General features: G+C 44.0%; 1 protein-coding gene across 1 annotated transcript in view; it reads left to right on the top strand.

Annotated features, from left to right (window-relative positions):
- LOC115096939 (S-adenosyl-L-methionine-dependent tRNA 4-demethylwyosine synthase-like) overlaps window positions 1–14899 on the top strand; it is a 279452-nt gene that overhangs the window by 150237 nt on the left and 114316 nt on the right. The window contains exons 10-12 of the mRNA XM_029612261.1: window positions 193–311; window positions 3230–3339; window positions 7309–7486. Coding sequence (XP_029468121.1) covers window positions 193–311; window positions 3230–3339; window positions 7309–7486 — 407 coding nt within the window. The remainder of the gene's footprint in view (window positions 1–192; window positions 312–3229; window positions 3340–7308; window positions 7487–14899) is intronic.

Here is a 14899-nt window from a genome sequence, read left to right as displayed (position 1 = left end):
CGCACACCAAGGGCTTTGCTCGCTCAGCTATTAACAAGAATGAATAACACCAGGAAAAAAGTAAGAACGATTAAGGCCTCCAAAATTAATACGAAAATTGCACTAGGATGCCAGCATGCTTCTTTGCCAAAAATTCTCTTTACTGATTATGACGGAGTCTGTCTTCTATTTTTTTTTTTTTTTCCCTCCTAGTCTATGCTGCGGGGCAGAGGAGGCTGCTATAAGCACACGTTTTACGGCATCGAAAGCCACCGCTGCATGGAAACCACACCGAGCCTGGCCTGTGCTAACAAATGTGTTTTCTGCTGGAGGTAAATCATTTGGGATGACAACCTAGACAAGTGTCTGCCATTCGGGTCTTTATATTTCTTTTCTTTTTTTTCATGAGATAATCTTGCTTAATCCTTCAACAAAAGAATATAGAAATGTGCCGGGTCTGTGGAGTATTTGGCGTACAGTGTATTAAGACCCGAGTGTATTCTCCTTGTATAGCGTTTCCTCATTTAGAACCAAATAGTTTGGCTGTGGTCCTTCATGCACACATTCCACTGAATTTTACAGCCTTCTAATTCAATACAAACATCTGCCTTCATAACATTTCTTTTTGTATAATTGTTCCAGAGCATGAAATGTGCTTCCTGGGTAAACTTGCCTTAACTCAAAATCTTGCTGTTTTTATTGGAAAACAATTTAAAAGGCATCATGCCTTGATTTGCCTTCCATGAAATGTTACCTTTTCAGAAATAAATTACACAATGAGGAGAAACTGCATGGATTGTTTTCTCTGCATTTAATTTTCCCTTCTTTCGTTTAATGCGTCTCAGTGGAAGATACCAGTTGATGTTGCTTTTTTTTGGGGGGAGGTTTTAAAACACAGATCGCTGGTAATTCAGTCTGCCGTGTTCTTAGTTTAACAAGAGTGCTGCAGTGTGAGCGATGGGCATGACTGGGGAAGGTCGACGTACAGCAGGGTGGCTCAGATTTTAAGTTTTGTAGGGAGAGACAGAATGTCGGCAGGTGAAGACCAGTTGGCACATTCAGTCTGCCCACTTCTGCCTGCTTGCAGTGTTGTCACTGTTTTTTCTCCCTCCCTCTTCCTTGCCACCAAGCTCTCTTGGTGTCTGTCCCAGGCAAAGCTTGAATCCTGCCGCTGTACTGACGGTGAAAAAAAATCTGTTCTTGCATTCCTTTTGAATCTTTATCCCTTCGCTTCGCATGGTGACTTCTTGTCCTTTAGTAGTGGTGATTTCATTTTTGTATTGTGCTCTGGCCCAAGAGCACCGTACATTAGTGCTTGCACAGTGCACGAAACAGTCTGCAGCTGCCTGGTAAATGGGAGCCATAGGGACTGATTTATGAAGGCTTTTCTCCCGTTCTTTGTTTATAGGAAAAGTATCAGTAAATCAGTGGTGGTATGGGCCAGGTGGAAATACATAAGTTTGGTTTGAAGGAAGAAAAAGGTGTGGCATCCTGGACATCTGAGGGAAATGTATCCAGCAGGGTGAGAACTAGACGTGAGAGTGCTTGAAAAAAGGACATGGCTTGCTTGGTGCAGGAAATGGTAGGAGGGCTGTGTTATTAGGGATGGAGAGAAAGAGAGGGGAGACTGGGGAGAAGGCGAGAGGAAAGATAGGAGCAAGGCTGTGAGTGCAAGCAATGCTAAAGAGTGACAGCTTAAAACATTATTCTATATTTAATAGGAAGCCAATGAAGTGAGTGATGTGGGAGGTGATGGAATAGATGGGCTGCTGAGTTTTATAAGAATTGAATCGGAAAGCCAGCGAGAAGGCTGTCTTGATAGGAAGGAGGAGGAGGGTACGACGGGCATCAAAATAAAGAGAAGAGCATTTTATGACCGATGATAGGATAGGACCCAGAGAAGAGATGGCTGGAAGGAGAGGGATGGGTCAGTAGTGATAACCCCTCTAGCCCTGGCTTTTTACAGCAAAGGAGAGAGAGAGAAATCCAGGAGGGAGATGGAGAATTGTTGTAGAAGCTGGAAAGTGAAGCACCTGGAGCTTGGTGTAATTTAACATAAGGAAGTGGGAGCCACCTCCAGGTTGATACTGCGGTGAGGCAGGTAGTGGGAAGAGGGAGTGGGAGGAGAAACATTTGAATATCTTCAGCTTAGGGGAGTGAAAGAATAAACATGGGCCTCTGGGGAGAGAGTGTAATTAGAAAAGAGTAATGTCTCCAGAAGAGTACTTTGGTGAGAATAGATAGAGTAGCCTGATCAGCCATATCCAAGTTGGTAAACAAATCAAGGCGAACAAGAATTAGTAGGATTGGTGGAACATGATAAACAGATGAAGGAGGTTGGAGATGAAGCAGCATAGTTTCTATAGAGAGAAGCGGACTAAACCTGGATGGAAATTGCTCCGTGGCATTTTAGAGCAGAAGGAAGCCTAAAGTTTGCTCTTGTGCTGCTCGTTCTGGTGCTTTAGAATGAAACGGGGAAATAAGAACAGTGTGCGTAGATATGGAGTTCAGATCTGACGTATAAACGGAGTGCTTAAGGTATCTGAAGTCACTTAATGCGTTACTGGAGTGCAAGATCATTTTGGGGTAAATTCTGTCTGATTATTTGCTTGGTGTTGAAATTAATTTCCTGGACATTTCTCACCCAGCCATGAAGCAGCGTTATGCTGCCATCTCAGCCCTTGAGCTAATCCAGAAAATGGCCTACTGAAAAGTAAATTATTCTGAACATCATTAGTATTATTTCTGTTAAGTATGAATATTTTAACAGTCAAGTACTGTTTGAGGGAGGATCAGCATCTTGATTCCTGCCTGGATGATGAATTCCTTTGTAGTCTGTGGCGCTTTAAAATTTTAATGTGCTTCTCCTTTATTAGATTCAAAGAACTAAAAGCGTGCCCATTACTTCGTGTGTTTCATAGTGCAAACTATCTTAAATTATAGAAATCTTGTTAAAAGTGAGAGAAGTTGTTACTCATTCTTGCTTGTCAGTCTAAAGACTGGAATTCACTTCTTAATTTCTTCTTTTGTAACTAAATGAAAAGCATATTTTTCACCCTAAAGTGATCCTCTTTGGATGATGCTTACATTGGCCCAGGAAAACAAATCCAGCCCACCACCTGCAAAGAACTGAGTCAGTTTTGTTATGAAACCTTTTGTACAGCGCATAGAGGCATAAGGATTTTAAAAACATTTCACGCAGTTAGTTTAACCTTGTACTGATGAACAATACTGCTCTTTAATTTTCTAGACATCACACGAACCCTGTTGGCACGGAATGGCGGTGGAAAATGGACCAGCCTGAAGTGATCCTACAGGAAGCCATTGAAAATCACCAGAGCATGATCAGGCAGTTCAAAGGTACGGTTCTTCTACCATCCATGTAATATCTAAGAGCCAGGAAGAAGCGTTTCCTTTTGTTGAATGAAAATGCTCTATAGTTTGGTGAATAACAAGTACGTTCTATCACGTTCTAGGCATTCTTGGTTCATTCCCTTATAAATTAACAAGATAATAAGAACAAGATCAAGGGTGAGGCCTCCAACATGGTAAGAGGCACAAAGTTAGTTTTAAAAGAACCACTTATGTAGCAGGAGGATCCACCACCATGAAGAAGTTGCAAATGCTGGGTGTGCAGAGCAGGAGGTGGTAGAGCTGGTTGACTGTGTATTTGCAAATGCAGCATTTATGAAGCTTTAACCTGGACTAGATGCCACTCAACAAAGCAAGAATAAGTTCTACTGAAAACAGTCCCTTGATACTAAAAGGCTGATTCCTTTATTGATGTCTTCTCTTGTTGATGAGATGTAAACAAATCCACCAGTGGGAGAAATTGCAGGGGATTTTTATTTTAAACATGAGAGAGAGTTTTAAATTGTATAGAAAAGCAGTTCATTTTGGACTGTCAAAAGTACTTGTGACAGATGCTACCATCACTAAGCCAGAGGAAGACGACATAGAAGATGGGTAGAGGATGTCAAACATACATTGAATCAACATCAAATAAACATTGTGAATCAGCATCAAGAACTTATTCCTTGCCTCTCCTTTTCACACCTACTTAGATAGGATGGGAGATGATGGTGATTATTTTAATAAGGTTGATCTGCTCACCAGCCATATTTTTTTCCGAATAGCTCACAAAGTAGAATTTGTATATTTTTTTTTAATTCATTTTTCTTCTGCTCTTCTACCCAAAAATGAGCAAAGGCCTTACCAGTAGGATTCTAGAGCAGCTTTCCTCCAAGTTAGCAGAGGGCAAGCTGTATGCTAGAAGTCAAACAAAAACCGAGTGCATGATGCACTAGATGAGTTCCCCACAGGCATGAAAATTCATTTTTCTGTCTCTGTTGGGTTTGCGAACAGCAAAGAAGACATTTTTTGTCATCAAAACAGATTGGTCCCATTTAGTTCAGGAAATCACTTTACACCAGATGTTTTCATGAACAATTTTCGGTTAACTAAATAGGAGGTCTTTTCTTTCATGTGTGTGTGTGTGAATGTATACAGGTGTGTGAGGAACTTTGAATCATGAGTCCTAGAAACACAAGTGATAGTCCCCTGGGCTGCTGACTTTATGTGACCCTGGCAAGCTACTTTATCTTCATGCACTGCCTCACCGACTGTGTGTGTGTGTAACTCCAGATAAAGCACTTTATCTCGGTGTGTCCATTTACCCAATTATAATTATAGCATGAGAATATAGCAAGAGCAATGCTGCTGCCTTCACCCCTGCTGATACTTTTGTATGGTCTGAGCACCAGAAATGAGGTCATCCAGCCCAGAGGGTTGAGGGAAATCATTTTGTTCTGTTTTCTGTTTTACCATTTGCTGAGGAAATGCTTAACGTGATTGTGAAAGGTGGGGACTGGATGGAGACAGGAAACTGCCTTTAAGGTGCAGAGCTGTCTCACCATCCCTCACATACTCACCCATGGGCTGCTTCTCTCATATAGATTGTTTCTCAGTTAATGCCAACTATAACCTACCTGATTTAGTTCTTCCCATTCATATCCTAGCTGCTTTTAACCTGGAGTTTCTAATTAGTTGTTTGTATATTTTCTCTCTCTGTCTTGTCTAGATCATAATCTCAAGGAGTAGGGATTATCCATTGTATGTCTCTGAATAGTGCTGTATACATGTGGCATGCACTACGCAAATGATTTGATAAGTGTTTTTTTTTGAAGGAGAGGAGAGTCATTTATTGCTTTTTTTTAAATAATACAATTTGTGAATGGTCATTGCAAACAAAAAGATTGTAATTTAATTCTGTCTAAACTAGTGCTTTTTGCTGCTCCATATTCAAGTGATAGATTTTCCTCTTCAGTAGAAATTGTTAGCACCCCTGATACTTTATTTAATCTCCTGCAATAAAATCGATGATATCTTATGTTTTTGAATGGATTGGCGGTGGTTTGTGAGGGAGAGACCTGTCATCGCCCCCCTCCCCCCCCCCAACACACTCCCTGACGCGCACACTGCTTCACTTGACTGTAAACGTTAATGCGGCGTAACCCTTTAATCAGCAAAGCCCACGAGCAAGACGTCATATTGATTGGGGTGCTGGAAGGGACGTGCCTAGAACTGAGTGATTGATTTCCTTGAGACCGTAACATCCCCCACCCCTGTCCTTGACAAGGACACACACAAACCTAGAAGCTCAGTAGCTGGAAAGCAGAGAGAAAGAGGAGGGCCCTTGAGGCATGCAGTAGCCTCTTCCAGAATAAAAATCGCAGTGGACGATGTTCATTGTAGTTGAGCAGAGTTTCAGACTCGAACGATATATGTTAGGGATCTGGCCCTAATTTTAGGGAAGTTCGTGACGTGTTCCTACAGTGTACCGAGTATCCTGTAAAGCATGAATCGGAAACGAGGCAGTGTTTCAAACTGAAATTTGCCTGTCCTGGTATTTTCAGTAAAACGAGTTCTGGTGGTATCCACCATTCAAGTGGCTTTGATTCTTCACCCCATCCCTCATGTACATTTTTTTATTTTTTATTTTTTAAAAAGGGAATTGGCAGCAGTCCTTGGTTGAATCTTTCTGCATGGCTAACTTTATAATAATTGACTACTAAAAATGACATTACATGAAAAATAAATGATTTCAGTGCCATTGCCAAAGTCTCCAGTGACCTGCGTGCGTTTTGCTGGAACCTGCAGCGTCGAGCACCCGAGTTCCATGTCGTCCTCGTAATTTGAATTTTTACTGCTCTTTTCAGTCTGCTAAAGTCCTAAACCACACCCCAGTTTAATGTTTGAGAAGTATGCCTGCTGCCACTTCCGTGATGGAGTGCCTCTACCAGTTTTGGTTGTGTAATCTGTGGGCTGGGTCCCAGAGAGGGAGGGGAACATGTGGTCGTGATTCCCCAGTTCCTGGAAGGTAAATTGACTGACTTACCCAGAGGTGCAGTGGAGTCCTTATGTAACCAGGACTCCCTGATAGCTGCATGTGTTCAGCTTACTGGCTAAAGTCACTTTTTGATCCGCTTGGTTACTGCATAGTGAGGACAGGATGTGTTTTAAGTTCTGTGTGTGAGATTTTTGAAGCAGGTGTCAGTCACCTCACATCTCCAGATGTGGACTAAAATGTTTTAATCCTTGGAGAAGTGCATTCGAGTTGGAAATGAAAGCACACCATTGTGTGACCCTGGAAACAGGCACCGTGCTGAAATGCTGGTGGCCGTACATCACGAGAAGTCTAGTCTGAAACCTGCTTTACTTGATACTTTTGGTCCATCTTAAAAATTAAGTATCTTCCAAAGCTAAGTACAAAGACTTTGTTTGGAGAGAGAGAGTATTGTTGAGAGACCTGAATTTGCATTTATAAAAACAAGATACAATGTCATATAATGAGCGCATGATTATAATTATGCTCCTCTGTCACATTGATTCATTAATTTTTGACAAGACTTGGCACTCTGTATGATACCAGAAGCTCTTTCTTTTCCTGTGCTCTTTGGTTCCTCTATAAAAGGACTGATTTTTAACTTATAAAATGAACAGTTATCTGTACAATGGAAGTAGTGGAGTTGCCATACACGTAGAACAGAAATATCTTTTTTTTTTTCATGTTATAGCTTTTTCTTAACTGAAAGGCATAAAAAAAATAAATAAAAAGGCCACCTTTGCATCATAAGGTTTAGCACTACTGAAATTGTATATTATCCTCTGTAAGATTATGGGTTTTGCTTTCAATTTATCTTAGGTGCAAGAACATGTATTATGGCTGATAGATTTGTTTTCAACCAAATGTCTCTATAGATCTAAGTTTGAAATGTCTTTTGTATTTTCCTCTCCATGGGCAATGGACCTGTTCTTTTATTGTTGTAGGGGTGCCGGGAGTGAAGGCGGATCGCTTTGAAGAAGGCCTCACCGTCAAGCACTGTGCTCTGTCATTAGTTGGAGAGCCAATCATGTACCCCGAGATCAACAGATTCTTAAAACTGCTGCACCGGCACAGAATCTCCAGCTTCCTGGTGACAAATGCACAGTTCCCCCAGGAGATTAGGTGAGAGCCTCACATGCCTTACAAGCAGCGCCTCTCTACCCTCCTAAAAAAGGAAGATACAAACCAAATGTCCCGACAGAGCGACATAGGCTTGATGTCCTGCAGATGTTTGCAAGCAAAACTAGTTGGGGGGGGGGGGGGGGAGAAAAGTGAGTTGAAATTTTAATTAAGGGGGATGTGGTGGAGAAAATAGTTTAGAAAGTACTTCTTCCTGGAAAGGCTGCATGGATGCATGGAGCAGCCTCCTACAGGGGTGGTGAAGAAGGGGGTTATCAAGGGAAAGCCAGAGATCAGTGGGGGTTCTGTTTTATTATAACAGAAAGGAGATTGGGCTTTGTGGTTCTCATCTGCCGTCACCTTCAGTGTTTGTGTTATATTGATGACTATGCGCATAATCTGCACAAGACCTGCGGGCACCTTCTCGGGCCTTTTTCAAAAGGCCTATGAAAAATATTCAGAGCGTCCCACATTCTGAGCAAGCAGCCACTCAGAGAAACAAAAAGTCAATGACCAAACTTGTCTCTTGCAGCTCATGATTATGGTATAGAAAAGAATATGAAACTGAGCAAGTTTAGCTTTTTTTTTTTTTTTTTTTTTTTAAATTTTCTAGCGGATTTTTCAGTGCTTCTGAAAGTTGTTACGTTGAGGCCCTTTAATACTGATTGACGAGATATAGCACAGGAAGCCACTGTGCAAGCTTTCCCCATGCTGGCTATAGAAGGGTGCCGAGAGAGGGTCTTGGCTGGGGCGGTTCTATCATGAGGCATGTTGAGGTGACCTCCTCAGGCGGCAACATTTTGGGAGCAGCAAAACATGCCCCCGCAAAACGTTCCTGTGGCGACCACCCCACCTTGCAACAAGACAAGAACCCGCTAGGTTTAGAACCCGCAAACTAGAAGAAGAGCCCCAAGGGTGACACTCAGCAAATTCCCACCCTCTGCGGGCCTGCAGAGGAGCCTCAAGGTGGCGCAGATTAATGATGCGTCTGCAGTAGTTACCCCTCCCCCCCCCCCCCCCCGGTGGGTCTGCAGAAGAACCTTGCACGGCTCAGCTTGATTACACACCTGCGGGGGTTCCCATTCCCCCTGCTGGCCCTGCAGAGGAGCCTCATTCTCGCAGGGTTCCCACCACCCTTGGTGTTGTCAATGATGTTATGTCGATGGGGTTTGCACCCCACCGATATAAAGAAAAAGAAGACCTCTACAGGAGGAGCAAAGGAAGTGGGTTGAGCGGGAGGGAAGGGCCTGAGGGGGAAAGATTGGGGGGGGGGGGGGGTTGAAAGAGAGGGGAAGGATGAGGAGGTAAGAGAGGGTGGAAGGGGTGAATGAGCAGGAAGGGGTGAGAGGTGGAGGAGGTGAGAAGAGAGGAGTGAATGAACTGAGGGGAGGAAAAGGGGGTGAGAGGAGAGTGAAGGGAAAGGGGGCTGAGTGAGAAAAGAAGGTAAAGAAGTGCCTGTAAGAGGGGAGGAAAGGAAAGGGGATGTGCATGAGGAGAAGAGGTGAGTGAGAGGGAAAGATGGGAAAGGGTGGGAATTAGAGAGGGAGCAGGAATATAAGGGAGTGTATGTGTGGGATAGAGTACAGGGCTACCTACGACGCTTCAGTTTTGGGGGCAGCACTGCTGTGTCAGGACTGTGACTATTGTGCCTCCTTGTTCTTCCTGCCTGGGTGAGCCCGATAAAGGAAATTATATTGTATGGGCTTGCACAGGTGGAAAGGAGGAGGCACAACCGCTGCAGCCATAAGGGGTAGGAGTAGTGCTGGCACGTGTGGCCAGCAGAAAGGAGCAGGGGCTGCATCAGCCCGCACCTCAGGAAGAAAGAGGAGTCTGATTGGCTGTGTGAGCGGAAGGTGGAAACTGCTGCTTGTGAGCTCCAGAGGGGGAGAAGAGAGTGTGAGAGAGGAAACATCTGAGAGAGTGCAAGCCTGTGTGCGTGTGTGAGAGAGAGAGAGGAAACATCAGAGAGTGTGAGCCTGTGTGTGTGTGTGTGTGTGTGTGTGTGTGAGAGAGAGAGAGGAAACATCAGAGTGTGTGAGCCTGTGTGTGTGTGTGTGTGTGTGTGAGAGAGAGAGGAAACATCAGAGTGTGTGAGCCTGTGTGTGTGTGTGTGTGAGAGAGAGAGAGGAAACATCAGAGAGTGTGAGCCTGTGTGTGTGTGAGAGAGAGAGGAAACATCAGAGAGTGTGAGCCTGTGTGTGTGTGTGAGAGAGAGAGGAAACATCAGAGAGTGTGAGCCTGTGTGTGTGTGTGTGTGTGTGTGTGTGAGAGAGAGAGAGGAAACATCAGAGTGTGTGAGCCTGTGTGTGTGTGTGTGTGTGTGTGTGTGTGTGTGTGTGTGTGAGAGAGAGAGAGGAAACATCAGAGTGTGTGAGCCTGTGTGTGTGAGAGAGAGAGGAAACATCAGAGAGTGTGAGCCTGTGTGTGTGTGTGTGTGAGAGAGAGAGAGGGGAAACATCAGAGAGTGTGAGCCTGTGTGTGTGTGAGAGAGAGAGGAAAAATCAGAGAGTGTGAGCCTGTGTGTGTGTGAGAGAGAGAAATAATGTACATATGTGAATTTGAGAGCAGACAACGTTTGTGTGCAGCCCTCTTCCCCCACTAATCCACAACAATCTCAAGGTGACAGGAAATCAAAGTTCCCAGGTATGGAGAGCATGTCATTTTTTTTATTCTTATTGGGTGGTGTTTAAAGTGTCTGATGTTTTGAAATATTTTATTGTTTTTTCAGAACTTTTAAAAAAGTTGATGTTATGATTGATGATCTATTTGTCAGCTGATGTGAAATATGTATTCTTTTTTAGTAATATGTTTTTACTATTATGATTGCCGTGTAACATTTCTTGATTTTATTATTATGTTTTATGAGGAAGGGTGTTGATTCTGTTTTTCCATTGCTGCACTGCAAAGTCTTTGCTTCTTGTGGTTTCCAGTTCAGTTTTTGTCTGCACGTGTCTGTCTATACTTTATGATCACTTTGTTGTATATTTGGTGAATGTCTGTATTCTGCATGTGTGATCGAGGTGAGGTTTCTGCGCAGTTTCTTTAGATGTGTATAGTTTCTGAATAAGGATCTTAGCAGTTTAGCTTGTTCTGTTTTCCTAATGCGATGTGTATTGGAGTTCTAGGGCCTGGTGTAATATTTGCAGTATTGTCTTTTCATAGGTAGGGTTGTTACTGTGTGCATGCTGGCAATTAGTGCTGTTTTGGGATGAGAGCTTTACTATATTATAATTGAATTTACTTATGGCTTTCTGAGGGCCAAGCCCACACTCAACATGCTTTACAATATGACAAATACCATATGGGCTCCAAGTGTCTTTTCTGCATGCACCGCTGTGGTTGGCACCATAGCAGTGCATGTGAAAAATAATAAACATGTTGTTGTGATATTTTTACTTCAGAAAACTAAGCTTTGCAGGTCCTTTTTCATGTAAAATCTGTTATAAAATGCATCATTTTTAATTGTGTGTGGTGAGAGCCAGGAGGAGGGGAGTTGCAAGACTGTAAGGATCGCTCAGGGCACCTAACACCCTTGGAGTGCCCAGAGAGTGCGCCACACACAGCTCCTCGCCGCCCGCCCATCTCCTCCAGGGGGCAGATGCTGGGGAAAAGGTGGCAGGCAGGTCTGAGGGCTCCTGGGAGTGTGGCAGGGTTGCCAGCTTCCTAGAAATATTATCACTGCCACTCTTATCTGCCACTCCTCTGGGAACTCCTCTGGAACCCCTGCTTTCCGCCTTCTGCGGCATTTCAAATCATGGAAAGGGCCAGACCACAAAGAGATCCCCCACCCTGGGCCCTCTTGATGATTTGAGCTGTGCCGCGGGGGAGCGCAGTCTCATCCTTCACCTCGGGCAGCAGTTTGTCTTGAGCCACCCCTGGGTCCTGGAACCAACTTCCCTCCTTCAGGCCGGGGAGGATGTGCTGGGCCTGCCCTCTGGGCTGCAGGGGTCTATAAATGAGGGGGATGTTCTGCCATTAAAAATAAAGAACTTGTCATCTGCATTGAAAGGCTAACTTTGCTTCATTTTTTTTTTTTTTTTATTCATGCTTAGCCAGAGAATTTGTCGCCCAATATTTTGGGCTGCACGCTTGAGGCTGCTCCATAGTACATTTACTGCACAAATGAGATTTTATTTAAAATTCGACACACTGCTCGTGTTCAGTGAGAAAGCAAAATTCACAATTACATTTCCTGACACTGTTTCTGAAACTCCGAGCGGGGGGTGGGGAGACTCGGGAACGATATCAGGAAATATTTCTTCACGGAAAGGGTGGTGGATGCATGGAGTGCCCACCCCAGAAGAGGTGGTGAAGACGAGAACGGCAACGGAATTAAAAAAGGGCATGGAACAAACGCAGAGGATCCCTGCTGGCTAGAGAATGGAAATGAGGAAATGGGGTAACCTTTCTATTGCAGCTAAAGGTTACATGTTTTCTAAGGGGTAGCCTGCACAGAACAGCCACTGCTATTTTCCTTAACAGAAGGTTTGAGGAGTGGATAGAATGGAGCAGCAGTTGCTGCAACCCTTAAAAGAAGGCTTGGGGGTAACCTGCACGGAGTGGTAATTCCTACTACCCTAAAAAAAAAAAAAAACTTGCTGGGCAGATTGAGTGGACTAATTTGGTCTTTATCTGCAGCCGTTCTCTAGGTCACTTATTATTGTGTTGCATGGTGTCGCTAGTTAAACCCTATCTTGAAAAGTATGTAAGCAGTTATGTTATCTGCCTAGATTTGCTTTGCTTTCAGGAAAGGGTCTTGTGATAGACTTAAAAAGCAAAATATTTTGTTTAGCTTGCAAGGTTATGAGACCAGGGCAGCATAATCAGGGCACTGATCTTGACCTAATAATTAGGCTAGGCCAATTTGATTCCCGAGGTGAGGGATCTGCCACAATATCTGTGTGGTGTCACTGCTGGACATATTAATTACTGAAATAATTGTATGTATATATTTGCTCTAATATGAATGGCAGCAGAGACCTAGAAATCTACTTGTTGTTTGCACAGTCTACATTGTAACTACCGTGGCGTTTAACTGAAGCAAACCTTAGGAGTCTGACTCCAGTTCTTGGGTAACATTTTCGTAGAGCGCAAAGCTAGCTAATCTGCTTTTTGTGACTGCGTAGGGAAGGCATCCCTCTGCTTTACATGGGAAGTGAGTGAGCCAGTCCGGATAAAATCTGCGCTCAGGTAGGAAAGGGGAATCAGGTAATCGTTTTGAAACAAGAATGGGCCGTGGCGCTGCCTTGGCCGTTCGTAGCCTAGGTTAAATTTTGAATCTGTGGCTTTAGTTCTGATACAAACGTTCACAGATTCCACTTGGTGCTGATTGTCTTGAAGCCTTCACATGTGGGAATATTTGCAGATAGATTTGAACCACTTCAATGAAATTGATATTCGACATGAACTGACTTGAAGCCGACTCTCATTATCTCTTTAAACCTGCAGCAAAATAAATGGTAAATTTAGTACCAGCCACAGGAGGTTTGCCTGTCCTAATTCACAGCAAGCAGAGCACCTTATGGCGAAAGGCTCTGTCCACGTGCCACTATCGTATCGTTAATAATAAAGTTATCTTGGTTATCACAGCCAGCCAAACAGATTACGCCGACATGGGTTTCAAGTAAAAGAAAAGCCGATATGGCCAGTAATGCCGGATGGCATCACTTTTGCCTCTTTAAGGCATCTGCCCACATTACCTGAAAAACGTGCAGTCACTATCCCATGTACTAACTGCTTCCCTGGTCTCAACTGAAATCACCCAAAGCGCAGGGGACAATACAAAATGTCAGAATACAAGATGTAAAGTCATCCCGTTAGTCTTTGTCATTTCCGATTTCTGTGACCAGAGAAAGAACTCTGGCTCACCTGGGCGTCTGGCTCAGCCCATCTTTTGTTTCCTGTCTCTGATTCTTCTCATCCGGCCCTTGCTAGGCTCCAAAGCCTCTGTTTTATTTATTTTTTCCTACTTTCTAAAAGAAAAGAATTCATATGAGGTCACAGTGTCTGTGTGTATGTGTCCATCCGTGACCAACCTCCCCTCTCATAATGTATATGTTTAATGGCCCAGCCACACCAGTACACATCAGGGAGTCCCAAAAGGTTGTTTTGTTTTTTTTTTTTGATCCACGTATGCACGTGGATGTGTGTGCCCGGGTCTCGGAAAGCAGGCCCCGTTACTTCCGTGTGGAACTTCTTGTTAGCTACTTCAGTCGGAAGCCGATGTAAAATCAAATGTCAATATGTTTCTGGTTTTCCACTTCCTTCCTTAAAATGATTAAACAAAAAAAAAAAAATTAAAATCCTCATTAGGTATACCTGAGAGCTGCTGAAAAAAACCGGATCAAAAAGGATTTGGTTTTACAAGACAGCTGTACAGCCATAACGCTTTAAGAAACGTCTCTGCAGCCCCCCCGCACCTGATGTCCGTGCTTCTTACCACAACGCCTGTTGTGCGTGTGAAGGACAAGCACAGCAGTGTGAGGTGCGTTTGCTCCCCAGTTGCATGTGAGTAACCTGAGCCCTAGGTGGTGTGTCCATGCGTACCCAGAGATCCTAGTGCTAGAGGGGATTTTTGGGCCCGCCTGGGAGCTTGAACAGCCGATGCGTAAGCTCTGCAGTCTGACTTTAATGATAGCGTCCCTCATCTTTCCTGTTCCTCGCCGGCTAATGGAATAAATAAAAGACCAATAGAGGTGGGGGGGAGGGCTAGAGCCAAGAAAATGGACAAGGCGGTCTCTTGAGCAAATGACTCGGTGATGCTGCTTTAAAGAATTGTATTTATTTCCAAAGATACTTTAATACCGTTCATTATAATTTAAGTTCCTCGGTATCATACTTAATTACATAGAGGTAAAGGTCAAGCAAGCCAGCTGTAGGTGAGGTCTTTTTGTTGGACTCTCTCAGTACATTGATGGTTAATATGTTAAGTTTAGGCCACTGAAAAGGTGTCTCCTGCACCTTGTCTGTTTGACCTTTATTTCTGTGCATCCCAATGGACTTGCAAAGCAGTCCTGCAACTTTATTTTTCTTTTGCCATGAAAATACCCAAATCTGTTTGGCCCTTCGGCGGGGGGAGGGAGCGGTTTTTAAAGGGGTTCTCTGCAGGTAAGCCAGTGTTTACCCACGGAGAAAGCCTCTTTCAGATTTAGAAAGTGGGTGACAGCGGGGCTGGGGTGGCTCCAGGTTCATCCCGGCCAGGGACGCGTTGGGAGTTTAATTTTTAGCTGTGTATACTTTCTGACCGGGCGTTTGCCCCTGTGGCTGGTCCTAGCTCCTCCTTGATTTTTGTCCTTTGGCCACAGTTTTGCGTCAGGAGGTGGTAACTGATTCCTCTTGCGTCCTGTGACCCTTTCAGCACTGGTTTGCATTGTGTGCGTGTTTAGATTCCATGGCTCTCAGGCGCTCAGGATCGTA

Source organism: Rhinatrema bivittatum, chromosome 8 (genome assembly GCF_901001135.1).
Source record: "Rhinatrema bivittatum chromosome 8, aRhiBiv1.1, whole genome shotgun sequence".
In the NCBI taxonomy this organism is placed as follows: domain Eukaryota; kingdom Metazoa; phylum Chordata; class Amphibia; order Gymnophiona; family Rhinatrematidae; genus Rhinatrema; species Rhinatrema bivittatum.
The sequence above is the reverse complement of the archived record's forward strand: the minus strand, read 5'-3'. Positions and strand labels throughout refer to the sequence as shown.